Source organism: Camelina sativa, chromosome 4 (assembly GCF_000633955.1).
Source record: "Camelina sativa cultivar DH55 chromosome 4, Cs, whole genome shotgun sequence".
NCBI lineage: Eukaryota > Viridiplantae > Streptophyta > Magnoliopsida > Brassicales > Brassicaceae > Camelina > Camelina sativa.
In genome coordinates this window covers 13,925,385-13,939,668 of record NC_025688.1, presented here as the reverse complement: position 1 = coordinate 13,939,668, position 14,284 = coordinate 13,925,385, and the positions used below count along the sequence as shown (strand labels likewise).

The window sequence follows — 14,284 nt, the reverse complement described above, 5'->3', positions numbered from 1 at the left end:
GGATATACCATAAGTTGAATTTTTAAAAACAAATATAAATTGTTCAATCTATAACATATTCAAGCTTTAGTAATATTATTCTTTAAAAATAATATCTATTGAATTCAAAATTTTACTGAGTAATGGTCAAAATTTGAATATTTAAATTCAATTTCATTTTTTTTGTTGAACTTTATAATTTTCTATAATATAATAAACTTGAATTAATTTATTTTGAATTATTTTTAATATATTGAAACTTGATATAAAAGTTAGAAACTATAAACACTCTAAATTGATTTGTTATAGCAATGTCAATAATATGTCACTATAATATGAAAAAATTCCAAGAAACCAAGTATATTAAACAAAAAGTATAACAATATATTAAATTACTCATAATATAATAACTTGCTTTTTAAAAACCAAATTTACAAAATTATGTCTTATAATAACATTTAAGTCATGATGTAGAATATACATTGTTGAAATAACTTCACATATATAACCTAATACAACATATTAAATTTTTATTTTAAAATATAAAATATACAAAATTTTGTATAAATTTTTTTGTCCAGTGTTATAGCACGGAGTAATTATTTAAAATCATTAACAATATAAAACTTACAAAATATGTGTTTTTTTTCAAGCCATCATATTTAGCATATGCTTTTATTGCATAATGTTTTATCCAAAAAAACTTTTAAAAACAATCACGTAAATTATATTTTATATAAAATTACAATATAAATAAAATAAATTTCAACGAACACGGGTCTTAATCTAGTTATGTTAATATTGAATTCACGCAACGTGTGGGACTAAATCTTTCATCCGAGGCCAAAACGTCTGACACTTCAACATGATTCTGCATCTCCATATCTATGTTTGCATTTAGAAGTATCTTGTTTTATTTCGTAATAACATAAAATCTGTAAAGATTCTATAAAGAACTAGAAGACTCTCAAAAAGACACTTTAAATCAATAAAACTTATAAAATAAGAAAAAAAAAACTCAAAAATGATGAAAACATTATATACATCAACACTCTCTCTTAGCACTTGGGGGGATCTTTATGACAATCATCGAGAAGGTGAACCGCATGGTCTCTTAGCTCTCGGTGTTTAAGGAACCTACACATACATTTTTTCTCGAACAAATACGGAATCTGACAACATTGTCTATACATACTATATTGGCTAGTATTCATCAACCTTTCGCATCTTCGAAGGTCTCTGTCACAACTACCCACAAAAGCAACTTTGACCGGTGTTATAAATGATGTCAAGAGTACGAAGAAGGCGAAGGCGATGGACATCAATGTAAGAGCATATGCACCGGCGTATATATGCTCCGTCCTTCAGAATTATTTGATTTTATTTAAATCGAAATGAAACAATTATGTAAGGAACGTTTCTTCATAGGGGACGTTTATTTCTCCGTCCTTCGTTACACGTGGCAGCTTCATCGTCGAAGAAAGGAGCAGATGAAGACGATGTAGAGTTGAAACAGAGGAAGAGATTAAAAATCCTAGCTCTCAATAACCAACTGCTCTCTGATTCTCCGGCGAGCTTTTTTTCTGATTTGTCTTTTCCACTCATCGATGCTGCTTTTGCTTCCATGGTAACGCTCTCGGTTAACTTGATGATTCTCTCTCGAGTACAGAGTTTCTCCGACGACGTAAAGAAGAAACCTCACTGGCAACTCCGATGAAGGTCGTGGCTTTAGTCAGTGGATGCAAAGATAGCTTTATGCTATGATCAAGTGTATTCAATACGGCCACGAGGTCCGTTTTCTTCTCTTACCTTGTCTTAGTTTTTTTAAAAAGTTTATGTGAAATTGCCTCTTCAAAGTTTGATTTTTTCTAAGCTATACCAACTCAAAATCTTGATTTTGTGTTTCCACAGATCGTGGCATTGGCTAATTTGTTACCGGTTGATGATTCAGTCGATGAATTGGACAGCTATATGTATCAAACTGTAAGATTCTGCTGCTTATTCCTTGTCTATCTATCTCTAGTTCTATGTAAGAACAAGGGCTTGAAGAAAGATTGAGCCTTTTCTATCTCATTTATGTGATTTGTTAATCTGGTTGTTGTTCTTGAGAAGAATAAGATTAGATATTTGAGAGTAAGAATGATATTGTGAATCCTAAGTTCTGTTCTTTGATTGGATGCACTCTTTGTTCAGGTAGGCCACCAGTTTATTGTGGGCTACGCAGAGTGTATGAATGTGCCATTGTTCAGAAGAAGAATCCAAGGATCTTCGAGGTGAGAATCGTTAGGCTTTCTTCTGCCTTGAGATTTCAAGGCATGATTTAATGAAATAGTTTTGTTTTACAGGCATCAGAAGCTTAGCTACGAAATGACTCCGGATGATGAAGTGGAAGATATGTTTTTGTTGTTAAGTGAAGTGAAGAGACAGATACCTTCCATCACTGCAGTCTCGTCTGGTGTTATTGCCTCGGATTACCAACGACCGCGGGTGGAGAGTATTTGTTCAAGGTTAGGCCTTGTTTTCTTTGGCATTTTTGTGGAAACAAGATCAGACATTGCTTCTTCGAGAAATGGTAAACTGTTTCAGGATAAGAGAAACCGAAGAATCAGATTCAAGTCTATTTCAATCTCAATTTATGTTCTTTTTCTTCTTCAATTTTTATTTAACTCTTTTCTCGTTTACTTGCAGATAGAAAATGGGATAAAAGCTATTTTACTCAAGGTAACAAGGATTGTTGTTATATTTTCCCTGCTTTTATTAACCTTCAACTTCTTCTTATAATTATGGGTAGTTTCACCTTAACAGGTCGCGGCAATAGATTCTACTTGCCAACGAGATAATGGAGTCGTTGATCTAGTTGAGCACACAAGTAACAGACTTCACATATCAACGACTGAGAAACGCAACACATTCTCCATCTGCTGCTGGTTGGAAGAAGAGTTAGAGGGACCAAAATCAGAGGGACACCAATGTTAATAACAAACTTAAGAAACTCTGAAACTATGAATAAAATAATTGAAGGACCAAAAAATGTCCTTGACCGATGCAGATGCTCTAATGATCTTCATATCTGATATAATAGAAGATGGTGGAAAGTCCCGATCAAAACAAGAACTATTGAATTGTTCTATGTTGTTAGTTATTGTGTTTTACGTGTTTAAAACTTTAAATAGAAAATCGGAAACAGTGATACATACAACGTTGGAATCATGAAAGGTGGAAATCGATTCCTATACACAAGGGAGGACAATAATTCTATTTTTCTTTACAAAGTAAAACAATGGATTCGCTGAAAAGAAAACCAATTCAATAGTCCTTTTGGTAATTAAGTTATTGGCAATAATGCAAAATCAGGTGTCTCCTTAAGCAATTTGAATGCAAGGAAAAAAAAACACTTATAAGTTATAAATTATAAAATGCAAACAACAAGTACTTAAAATAACAATAACAAGCATTCAAATACAAAACCAGAGTTCAACTTGAAACTAAAAACATAAGTTGAAGTTACGGATATTTGCTCGAGCTTTCTTTCAGACACGGTTATCAAGACACCTTCCGCAACCAAACTTCCCGACGCCGCTGAGGCTTTTGCCCACCGGTGTCGGGACAAAATCGATCTATCTCTCGCTCAGCTCCTCTCTGCTTTCTCTAGTGTAGCTCTTTCTAAGTTTTTTTCCCAATTTGTTATCTTTTTTAACCTTTTTCAAACCCTAATAAAATCTATCTCAAATCACACCAGCGAAAACCATTTGTGTCTGCCGATCTGCCACTCATCGGAGAGAACCTCTCCACAAAGTTCAAGCACCAAACATACTCTTTCTTTACCGTGGTTCTTTCAAGCGGAACTAGGATCTAGGTTCCATTGCCGATCCAAACCGAGGTCACCGGCTGTTCCCGCCAATCTTTCAATCACCGGAGTTGCGCTTTGCAGCACAAACCCCTCCATTATTCTCGGGAAGCCGCCACATCTCTGATTCAACTTGGCAATCGGTTCCAAAGTTAGGATTTTCCCCAGTGGACCTAACTACCAATGGCGATTTTTACCACGGATACCGCACAAAGCCCCTGTTCTCTCACTCACCGGAGAAGTCTCCTACACCGCAGATCTCGCTGCAGCTCTCGGACGGCGACCTTCCTCGATAACCTGTGCGGCTCCTCCTGCTGAAACTAGGGTTTTCCCTAGTGGACCTAGTCTTCAGCGTAGGCCCATTAAGCCAAAAAAGCCCTGAAGCCATCCAAACTTATCAAATAGGCATCAATAGCATCTCAAAGCCCAAATCCTCACCGCCTATGAATCGTCATTGTCATGATCTGATCTGCTTCCCGATAACTGATGGTCGAAGACTCCATCGGCGAAAGGTAACACCAGCTTTGCTTTGGCTACTCATACATCCTGTACAGAACCTGGCTTTAGATGTTTTTAGGGGATTGCGGTTTGAGTATAAATCAATATGGTTCCTTAGTTTATGCTTCTCGATCTGTTCTAGCACTAGTGATAAGCTTGGCTTTGAATTCTTTATGTTCATTGACGAGTATCACTTAAGCTAGTCACCTGATGATCCCAAGCATCCTTTGCGCCCCACTCCTACCACTCGGATCCCAGACCAACTAACGTTTAGTGCGAATTATTGATATGATCCAATCCTTATGCTTTGTTTGGTAAAGCAATACTGTCCCGACTACAAAACCATAGTCTCCCAGACTTTCGCTGCACTGTCACTGTGGATACTCTTCCCGGTGGACTCCAAAGCAGCGATTGGTATCTCAACGGCTCAGCGTCTTTTGACCACGACCAACCAACCGTCCATCGAACTTTTCGAGGGTGGCCTATCGACTTGCCATGATCTCACATGTGCTAAGGAGCTTTCACGCTCTGTGCTCACAGCTCTCTTGGAGTTACAGTTGATGTACTATCTTTTTAGTCCTTTGGCATTGGGGAATGCTTTTGTCTGTTTTGCTTTAAACCTTGGAACCTTTTGCTGTTTTTTTGTTCTTGTATTTGTGACTACATTGAATGAATGAAAGCAATTGTTTGACAAAAAAAAAAGTTATAAATTATAATCATACACGTATTTTATTAAATTACTTATTGAATCTGAAAGAATTTAGAATTCTATATATATATATATATATATATCAATCTAGTGTTATTCAATTATTTAAAGAAATATATTCTTTTAAATTCTACTATTATTCAAGTTATTGGTTTTAGAATTCTGTTAAATGCAAGTGTTTTTCAATATTAAGATGGGTCTAATAACAATGTGATTTGATTATAATTTAATAGAAAACAAAGACAAAAACGTGAAGAACCAATTCTCACATTTTGTGGTGTGATTTGGATAAAATTTATCAAATACTTTAAATATTTGATTTATCTATTCATTTTAATTCTTTTAATTTCATTCGTTGAATAATTCCTCCTAAAGTACTATGATCCACTTGTAAGAATGATCTAATAAAAATATTTGGAGATATGGATAAATACTATTAGGAAGTTTATTGGTTCATGTATTTTTATTGTTTTAAAATATAAAACAGATGATGTGTTGTTGGATATTTAATTTTAAAATATATGCTGAGAAGACACCAATCACAAAACAATTTGTATTTTTTCGCGTTTTCCAAAAAGAAAAAAAAATATTTGCGGATTGTCCAGTGAATAATAACATATACCACTTTTCAGAACAACAATGGTCTTTAACCAGCGATTTTTGGACCGCACCAGATAAAACTATTATTTTATGATATTTTTATACCTTCTTAAGAGGCAAATAAACAAAGAAAAAAAATATCTATCTTTTGTGTTCTCATTTTTCCTTCCTAACTCACCATTCCATTATTTTTTTTATTACTCTGATGTTTTTTTAAAACACTTTCATAATAGTTTTGTTTAATATATTTTCAAATGATCTAATACAAAAATACACTTTCTAAATGATCTAATAGATATTAAATTATAAAGACTAATTTAAATGCTTAATAAATTCAGTTTCAATGGAAGCATGTTAACACTAGGTTTCACCATATATTTTGATATTATTTTATTGTGTTTTTTTTTATGATTGTATTTTTTTAATTCATTTAGCAATATATATTTTTCATAACAATTTAGGTATCTAAAGTTCATAATTGTATGAAAATGTTTCTTCATTAAAAACAAAACAAAAATAACAATTTATCTATCTATACTCATTATTAATATATTTTCTAACATTTTTATTAATGGTACTCTGCATCGTTTTTTTACCATTCAAATTTTTAATTGTGAATTGCAATATTATTTTTACCAATCCAATTTTAATTTTAAATAAAATTTGGAATTTAAAATTCAGAAATTAAAACTTTATTTATTATTGAAAATGAAAATAAAATAATATGAATTCCGTACCGCAAATTGTTTTTCATCAATCAAACATTATTTTGTATCACTTATTTTGAAATAACCATACTTGTCTTGCAAATATATTTGTCCCGCACGTATCGCAGTTGAACTGTACTGCACTATTAAATTCTTTGTTCCGCACTATTAAATCTGCTGTTACTATTCATACCCTCAATAATTTACTGTTAATGGGTTTGAAAGAAAAAAATAGAAGGGTGTCAAATCCGTGAGTAAACCATGTTATTTAAAATCCATCTGATTTAAATACCATAAGTATTTTAAAAAGAGAAAACTAATTGCTTAGATATGAAACGAGATGATTTACAACAATACTTCCCCTACTGTATGGATGCAATATAGAGAAATAGAGCTGCTTAAAGCTATATTTTGAGAATCTGCTATTGAAAATTACATAACAATCAACTCTCTACTTTGTGACATGATTGTAACCCTTTTGTTAAAAACTTTCATAGCATTATAACATTACAACAAGGTGGCCGGACCATAGGCACGTATTTGATCTTTCAATGTATACATAGTGGACACATGTAAAGTTGGAAAAACTGTTAAAAATTTTGCGAAAACTATACCGTTCTTCCAATGATGTTGTTTCTTGGTTGTGCGCATTTTTGTAGCCTTTTGAGAGAAGTGGGCTGTTCTGCCTTTCGGGGCACTAGACGAAGTGGTGCTACGCAAGAACTTCATTGTACGGTGTTGGAATACTGATCCCGGGTGTGTCTGAAGGCATCTCAGGCAAAACATCATTTCCTTCAAGATAGTTTACCACTTGGGACATACTAGGCCTGTCCTCTGGATTGTATTGTGCACAGAGTAGTCCAAGCTTCAGTACCAACTCTATCTCCTTGCAGACGTAATCTCCTTCCAATCTGGCATCGCGGGCACCAGCTAAGTTCCCTCTTTTCCAGCATTGACACACCCAGCTGATTAAGTTAAACTCTTCAGGCTTCCCGGGATACTCTATGAACATTCTTCCACACGCAAACTCAAGTAGTAATGCTCCGAATGAATAAACATCTGCTTTGGTTGTTGGCATTCCTGTTATGATTAGCTCTGGGGCCACATACCCTACGCTTCCAAGCATTGGATTCCTGTTTGTGCCGAACCTAGCTAGACCGAAATCTAGCCGCCCGTTTAAATCCTCATCCAAGAGTACATTTGCGGCTTTAACATCTCGGTGGAGAACAATCTGTTCGTGCAAATAGACAAGTGCTGAAGCCACTCCTTTGATGATGTGAAGCCGTTGGGACCAACTAAGGTTAGGCCTTTCGTCGTTAAACAAGAATTCGTCGAGGTTTCCATAAGGCATATAATCATAGACCAAGAGTAATTCACCTTTTCTTCTGCAGTATCCTAAGAGCTGCACAAGGTTCTTGTGCCTTAACTTCCCAATACCAACAATCTGAGAAACCAGGTTCTTGGTATCTTGTTCTGCATCCAAAGAAACTTTCTTTACAGCAATATGTGTATTGGAAGAGAGCTTTCCTTTGTAGACTGTACCGTTTGCCTCTGTACCGATCAGCTCGCTCTCTTTGAACCCTTTGGTGGCTTTGTAGAGAGCTTTGTAAGAAAACCTCTGAGGGCTGTAATCTTCCTCCCATTCTTCTCGGACTTCTTCGTACTTGCTGTTCACATACATTGATCTTAATGCTGCTCCCATTCTCAAAAGATATACTTAATATCTATTGTCAGATTACTGCAGGTTCTCAAGAAAGCTTTTAACTGATTTTGTGAATGCCATTCTTGTGTCTGTTGCAACTTTGTCAAGCCGTATCTGTTATTTGGTGATTTGTGTGTTGTGGGCAATGAGTTGCAGACCACTTACTTTTCAAGAGAATGTCAACTGTTGTATCAGACCGTCCGTTCTTGTTCTTTAATGGTATAATTAATCTCTTAAATTGGTAATTTAATCATACTAGTTGCGTTCAGAAGATTTCAGTATCATTAGAATGCAATTTATATTGCAACAACATTGAACATGTTCATCTGTTTGATCACCTGGATAAATTTAATATTCATATATATAATTTTTTTCTTTGCTGAAGATGAAATATTTTTTTCTTATTACAGAAGTCAACTACAGTACAAGAAGGAAGGAAACAAAAACCAAACAAATTTTTTTTGTCTCCTCAACATAGAGTAGTAAAAGAAAGAGCAAAAAAACAAAAAGATGTATTAGAATTTTGAATCTCTTATGTATACAACATACTTCAGCTAATATCAATCTTGGTTTTGGTATGATAACAACATTACTAATAGGGGGAAAGGGGACCTGTATATATAGAAAGCCTCTTTCTTACATAGAGGTTTGAAAAAATGATACAAAGACTGTTATTTTCTTTTAGTTTGGTTGAAGTATCTTCCCATGCTTTTCTTCTTCAACAACTGCAGCAGAACAAATGCATCAGTATAAAAATTTAGGTTTATCAAACTATTATATCAAATTTGTTTTAGTTGCTGCCTAAGATGAGAACTCACTTTCGTTCGTGTTGACTAAAAGGGGGGCTTTGTTGTCTGCTGAATTTGGAGCAGGTAAGGAGGTTGTGGCTGCACCAAAACTAGTAGCCTGAGAAGAATCTTTACGAGGACTGATAGCTTTAGATATCACTCGAGAAAGTTCTCTATCGTCTTCGCCAGGCTCAAACTTCTGGGATATGTACTCCTTCATTGATACTCCTTTGTCCCACACCTGGTCACCACAAACACAAGATGACTGACTGATGCATTTACCCTAAAGGGCACAAGCACATATATAAACAAGTTATATCACCTTAGTATTGAAGCCAGTTGGCTGGTTAGTTCCAGCAGTGTTTATTTCTGAAACATCATTTATCTCTTCTTCTGTCTCTGTCTCTGTTGATTCTGGAAAAGCCATATCCTGAATCTTCTTGGTTATAGCGTTAGTTGCGTCAGAGACTTTGGCATAAGCAGGTGCTAGCTTCTCTGTCACGGTTTCTGTTACGGTTTTGCTTGGACTAATCGGTTCTTGGCTTGTGCACTCTTTCTCTGTCTTCTCAGCCATGGATCCTCCTGTTAACGTTGTTGTGTCTGAATTATCAGGCTTCTCTTGCTTGACATCAGACAAGACATTCTTCTCAGAGATCACAGGATGTTCTGTGTTGGATCCAGTACAGTCTTTTTGCTCTTGCTCAGCGTCGTGTTTGGCTGGGAGAACAGACAAGACATTCGTCTCAGTGATCACAGGGTTTTCCCGGGGATGCTGCATAGCAGTCTTCTTTAACTCTTCAGGTGCCTTCTTTGATTCATACACTGGAAACAACACAAGAAGGTAGATCAGTCTAGAGGAATGTCAAAACAAAGATGGAATCGTTGTTAATTATGAAGCTTTGCTTAATTTGATTTACTTGGGGCTCCAAGATATTCAGGATCTTCTTCTTCTTCAACTTCTCCTCCTCCTTCTTCTCTGATTTTATGGTCTTTCGACTTGTCACCCGGTGAAAGTGATGCATAACCTCCTTCTCTAACTTCATGGTCTTCGAATCTGCTAAAGGGTGACATGGTTGCATCACCTTCTTCATCATGTCTCTTCTTGGTGCTGAGGCTGTGCTGCAGTTTTTTCGCTTTATCCTTCATTTTGGAGAACAAAGATTTCTTGTGGTGGGAATGTTCTCCTTCGTTTTCCTTTCTTGGTGAACCAGAAGGAGACCTCTTTGAAGCTTCACCAGCTGAAAAAACACCAAGATTATTGCGATCAAAAATCAATTGAATCACAAACAAAACGGATCATATCTTGCAGAGAACTACTTACATTGGGAACGCTGGCTAAGTGTTGAGAGGCTGGGATTACCAGAATGATCAACATGTGTTTTTAAGCTTTCTAGCTCAGCGACCGGGTCAAGTTGACGCGACATTTGATAAAAAGGCAAATTAAAAAAAAAATATTTTAGTTCTTCTGTTTGGGAACTCTGATCCTTAGAGAACAGCATAGGATAAATATAAGAAAACAAAAGTTTGTGTGCATGTCCACATTAATCTTTGTTTCTCCGAGGTTCTTGGACAGACCATAAGAAACAATGCTTAAAATAGCCACCTCCTAAGAAATTGGAGACGCCATAATAAATGGAAGCTAGACAAAGCCATGGCCTGAGAAATTGACGTTTTGAGCTTAATAATAGGACTCACATTCATAAAAGTTTTCTACAACGAAAAAAAAAAAATGGAACCAGAAATTACAAAGACAATTTTTATTACTACAAGACTGTTTCTGAACATTTGTGACCACAATTATTACGACTGTCCCAACTGAAACTTAAATAGCTCTAGGTCAGTCCAAAGCTAAAATGCAGCATAGTTGTACACTATTTTTTTTGTGTAAACTTAAAATAGCTCTAGGTCAGTCCAATTGATGCATACTTTTTGCAGCGAAAGAAAACGGCACGCAGTTCTTTTGTTACTATACAAAACGGAATGTAGTGTAAATGAAAGTATCTCTCTTTACCTGCTTAAAACCCAAAAGTAGACTTCTTTCGCCGAAGCCAAAAAGTACACTTACCTTCTTCTTCGTCTCGCTAAAACCTTATCTATCCCTCTTCCTTTCTCCGCCCATGGCCGCCTTCTCCGTCAACGGGCAGCTTATCCCGGCGGCGACTAGCTCTACCAATCCTAATCCTCTCTCTTCTCGCCGGAAATTTCTTTCGCCTTCTACATCTCGTCTTCCTCGCTTCTCCTCACCATCTCCTCGCGTCCCATCGATAAAATGCAGCAGTAGCAGCTTACCTAGCCGAGACACCGAGCCTTCTTCGAAGGATTCTCTCCTTACAAACCTAGCGAAACCTCTAGCCGTAGCCTCAGTCTCGTCCGCTGCTTCCTTGTTTCTATTCCGAATCTCGAATCTTCCGTCGGTTCTGAGCGGTGGTGGTGGAGGTGGAGGTGGAGGAGGAGGAGATGGGGATTTCGGTGGGTTTGGTGGTGGAGGCGGTGATGGAGATGGTGGATTTTGGGGGAAATTGTTTTCTCCGGCTCCGGCGGTTGCTGATGAGGAACAATCATCGGATTGGGATTCTCATGGTTTGCCGGCGAACATCGTTGTGCAATTGAACAAGCTTAGTGGTTTCAAGAAGTATAAGGTCTCTGATATTATGTTCTTTGATCGGCGGAGACAAACCACGATTGGTACTGAAGACTCCTTCTTCGAGATGGTCTCGATTCGTCCCGGCGGTGTTTACACTAAAGCTCAATTGCAGAAGGAGCTTGAAACCCTAGCTACTTGTGGAATGTTCGAGAAGGTTGATTTGGAAGGGAAAACGAAACCTGACGGAACCCTAGGTGTTACCATCTCCTTTGCTGAGAGTACATGGCAATCTGCTGATAGGTTCCGATGTATCAACGTTGGGCTGATGGTTCAATCGAAGCCGATTGAGATGGACTCGGATATGACTGATAAAGAGAAGCTTGAGTATTACAGGAGCTTGGAGAAGGACTACAAGAGGAGAATCGATAGGGCGCGTCCGTGTTTGTTGCCTGCACCTGTGTATGGTGAGGTGATGCAGATGCTCAGGGATCAAGGGAAAGTGAGTGCGAGGCTTTTGCAGAGGATTAGGGACCGTGTTCAGAAATGGTACCATGACGAAGGGTATGCTTGTGCTCAAGTTGTGAATTTTGGGAATTTGAACACTAAGGAGGTTGTTTGTGAAGTTGTGGAAGGTGATATAACTCAGCTGGTGATTCAGTTTCAAGATAAGCTTGGTAATGTTGTTGAAGGGAACACTCAAGTTCCTGTGGTGCGCAGGGAATTGCCTAAGCAGGTATGTTTCACATGTTCTGCTGTGTTAGATGTGTCATTATTTGTGTTTAGTTCGTTGTTAATGTCATTGTGATTCTGTCAGTAAATTTGATGGTCTAGTTTGGTGTAGGATGATGACGAAAGTGTAGTTATGTTATAGACTGATGAAGATCAGGAGAAATTGACTGACTTTTAACTCCAACTTGCTATTTTAAGTTTGATGGTTGTAAAAGGTTTAGCCGCTACAATGAACACATGTTCCGTATTCCAGACATGTTATATGATATATCTCATTTTTTTATGTTCGTTTTGGTGATAGTATCTATGTTTCGTTGATGTTTTGTTGACAGCTCCGCCAAGGCTATGTTTTCAACATTGAAGCTGGGAAACAAGCTCTTAGGAACATCAACTCATTAGGTCTGTTCTCTAATATTGAAGTCAATCCACGCCCAGATGAGAAAAATGAAGGGGGAATTATCGTTGAGATCAAACTGAAAGAGCTAGAGCAGAAGTCAGCTGAAGTCAGTACGGAATGGAGTATCGTTCCTGGGCGCGGAGGAGCTCCCACACTGGTATGAATCCTTCTTACTGGAACAAGTACAGATTGTCAAATTTGGATATTCCACTGAGTTTGATCCACTGAGTTTGATTGTCATTGTTTATATGCATCAGGCTTCATTCCAGCCAGGAGGGTCTGTTACTTTCGAACATCGAAACCTCCAGGGTCTCAATAGGTCTCTCATGGGCTCAGTGACCACTAGCAACTTCTTGAATCCTCAGGTACATTCTATCAGCTTACATAGTTGATACATATATGGCTCAATTATTAGATTGATACCATCTATCTATTTCTGTTGTTATGTGCTATGTACAAACCTTATGTTATTCTTTTTTTTTATTTCTTCAGGATGATCTTTCGTTTAAGCTTGAGTATGTACACCCGTATCTGGATGGTGTTTACAATCCTCGTAACCGTACATTCAAGACGAGCTGCTTCAACAGCCGCAAACTTAGCCCAGTATTTACTGGAGGACCCGGTGTTGAGGAAGTGCCACCAATTTGGGTTGATCGAGCTGGTCTCAAAGCTAATATAACTGAGGTAAGCTTGCCAATACTCAGTGCCATAGTCAACTTGTTTTTTCCTAGAATCACTTAACTGAAACATACTTTCGTGCAGAACTTCACACGTCAGAGTAAGTTTACATATGGACTTGTGATGGAGGAGATAACAACCCGAGATGAAAGCAGTCACATTGCTGCAAATGGTCAGAGACTACTACCTAGCGGTGGAATCAGTGCTGATGGACCTCCAACAACTCTCAGTGGTACCGGTATCGATCGGATGGCTTTCCTACAAGCCAACATCACCCGCGACAATACCAAATTTATTAATGGGGCAGTTGTTGGAGAGAGGACTGTATTTCAGGTTTGCTTAACCAATGATCAAATGAGATTATAATTATGAGTCATGTGTATACTCTGTAAGCTTTACACAATGTATTTGCAAATCACAGGTGGATCAGGGACTGGGTATTGGGAGCAAATTCCCATTCTTCAACCGCCACCAGTTAACCATGACAAAATTCATTCAGCTGCTGCAAGTAGAAGAAGGCGCTGGTAAGCCACCACCACCAGTTCTAGTCCTCCACGGGCATTACGGAGGCTGCGTTGGCGACCTTCCAAGCTACGATGCTTTTGTCCTCGGTGGTCCGTACTCTGTCCGTGGCTACAATATGGGTGAGCTTGGCGCTGCTAGAAACATTGCCGAGGTAATACAGCAAACACATGAAACAAAAACAGTATATTCTTTTTCTTTTTCTAAAACAGAGAAATGTGTGTCTAATTAGTAATTACTTTCACGGATTGCAGGTCAGTGCTGAGATCAGAATACCTGTGAAGAATACGCATGTCTACGCCTTTGTTGAGCACGGAAATGATTTAGGAAGCTCAAAGGACGTGAAGGGAAACCCTACAGCAGTCTACAGGAGAACGGGACAGGGTTCATCCTACGGTGCAGGTGTGAAACTCGGATTGGTCCGGGCGGAGTATGCTGTAGATCACAACAACGGAACCGGTGCTCTGTTCTTCCGGTTTGGAGAGAGGTATTAAGGGTAATGGAGAAGTAAGTTCATGTAATCCACACCTTAGGCTTTCCAATT

The 14,284-nt window shown here is 37.6% G+C and overlaps 3 protein-coding genes across 3 annotated transcripts; 1 reads left to right on the top strand and 2 right to left on the bottom strand.

Moving 5' to 3' along the window:
- LOC104783848 (receptor like protein kinase S.3) lies at positions 6,992-8,107 on the bottom strand. The gene has a single exon (XM_010508950.2). The coding sequence runs from the start codon at positions 8,040-8,042 to the stop codon at positions 7,053-7,055; it is 990 nt and encodes a 329-aa protein (XP_010507252.1). The 5' UTR covers positions 8,043-8,107; the 3' UTR covers positions 6,992-7,052.
- Positions 8,488-10,290, bottom strand: LOC104780490 (low-temperature-induced 65 kDa protein-like). The gene is made up of 5 exons (XM_010504993.1): positions 10,152-10,290; positions 9,748-10,068; positions 9,153-9,652; positions 8,861-9,071; positions 8,488-8,767 (listed from the first exon to the last, which is right to left on the bottom strand). Exons 1-5 carry the CDS (start codon positions 10,252-10,254, stop codon positions 8,724-8,726), a joined length of 1,179 nt encoding a protein of 392 aa, XP_010503295.1. The 5' UTR covers positions 10,255-10,290; the 3' UTR covers positions 8,488-8,723.
- LOC104780489 (protein TOC75-3, chloroplastic) lies at positions 10,866-14,278 on the top strand. The gene is made up of 7 exons (XM_010504992.2): positions 10,866-12,147; positions 12,476-12,697; positions 12,798-12,905; positions 13,033-13,224; positions 13,303-13,551; positions 13,640-13,894; positions 13,995-14,278. The coding sequence occupies exons 1-7, from the start codon at positions 10,948-10,950 to the stop codon at positions 14,232-14,234; spliced, it is 2,466 nt and encodes an 821-aa protein (XP_010503294.1). The 5' UTR covers positions 10,866-10,947; the 3' UTR covers positions 14,235-14,278.

Excerpts from the sequence above, each read along its gene's own strand:
- LOC104783848 (XM_010508950.2), bottom strand. The coding sequence starts at position 8,042 with ATGGGAGCAGCATTAAGATCAATGTATGTGAACAGCAAGTACGAAGAA.
- LOC104780490 (XM_010504993.1), bottom strand. The coding sequence starts at position 10,254 with ATGTCGCGTCAACTTGACCCGGTCGCTGAGCTAGAAAGCTTAAAAACA. Across the intron at positions 9,653-9,747 it reads TGAATATCTTGGAGCCCCAA|TGTATGAATCAAAGAAGGCA; the intron begins GTAAATCAAATT and ends TGTTGTTTCCAG. Across the intron at positions 8,768-8,860 it reads TTTAGTCAACACGAACGAAA|TTGTTGAAGAAGAAAAGCAT; the intron begins GTGAGTTCTCAT and ends GTTCTGCTGCAG.
- LOC104780489 (XM_010504992.2), top strand. The coding sequence starts at position 10,948 with ATGGCCGCCTTCTCCGTCAACGGGCAGCTTATCCCGGCGGCGACTAGC. Across the intron at positions 13,552-13,639 it reads GAGAGAGGACTGTATTTCAG|GTGGATCAGGGACTGGGTAT; the intron begins GTTTGCTTAACC and ends TGCAAATCACAG. Across the intron at positions 13,895-13,994 it reads CTGCTAGAAACATTGCCGAG|GTCAGTGCTGAGATCAGAAT; the intron begins GTAATACAGCAA and ends CACGGATTGCAG.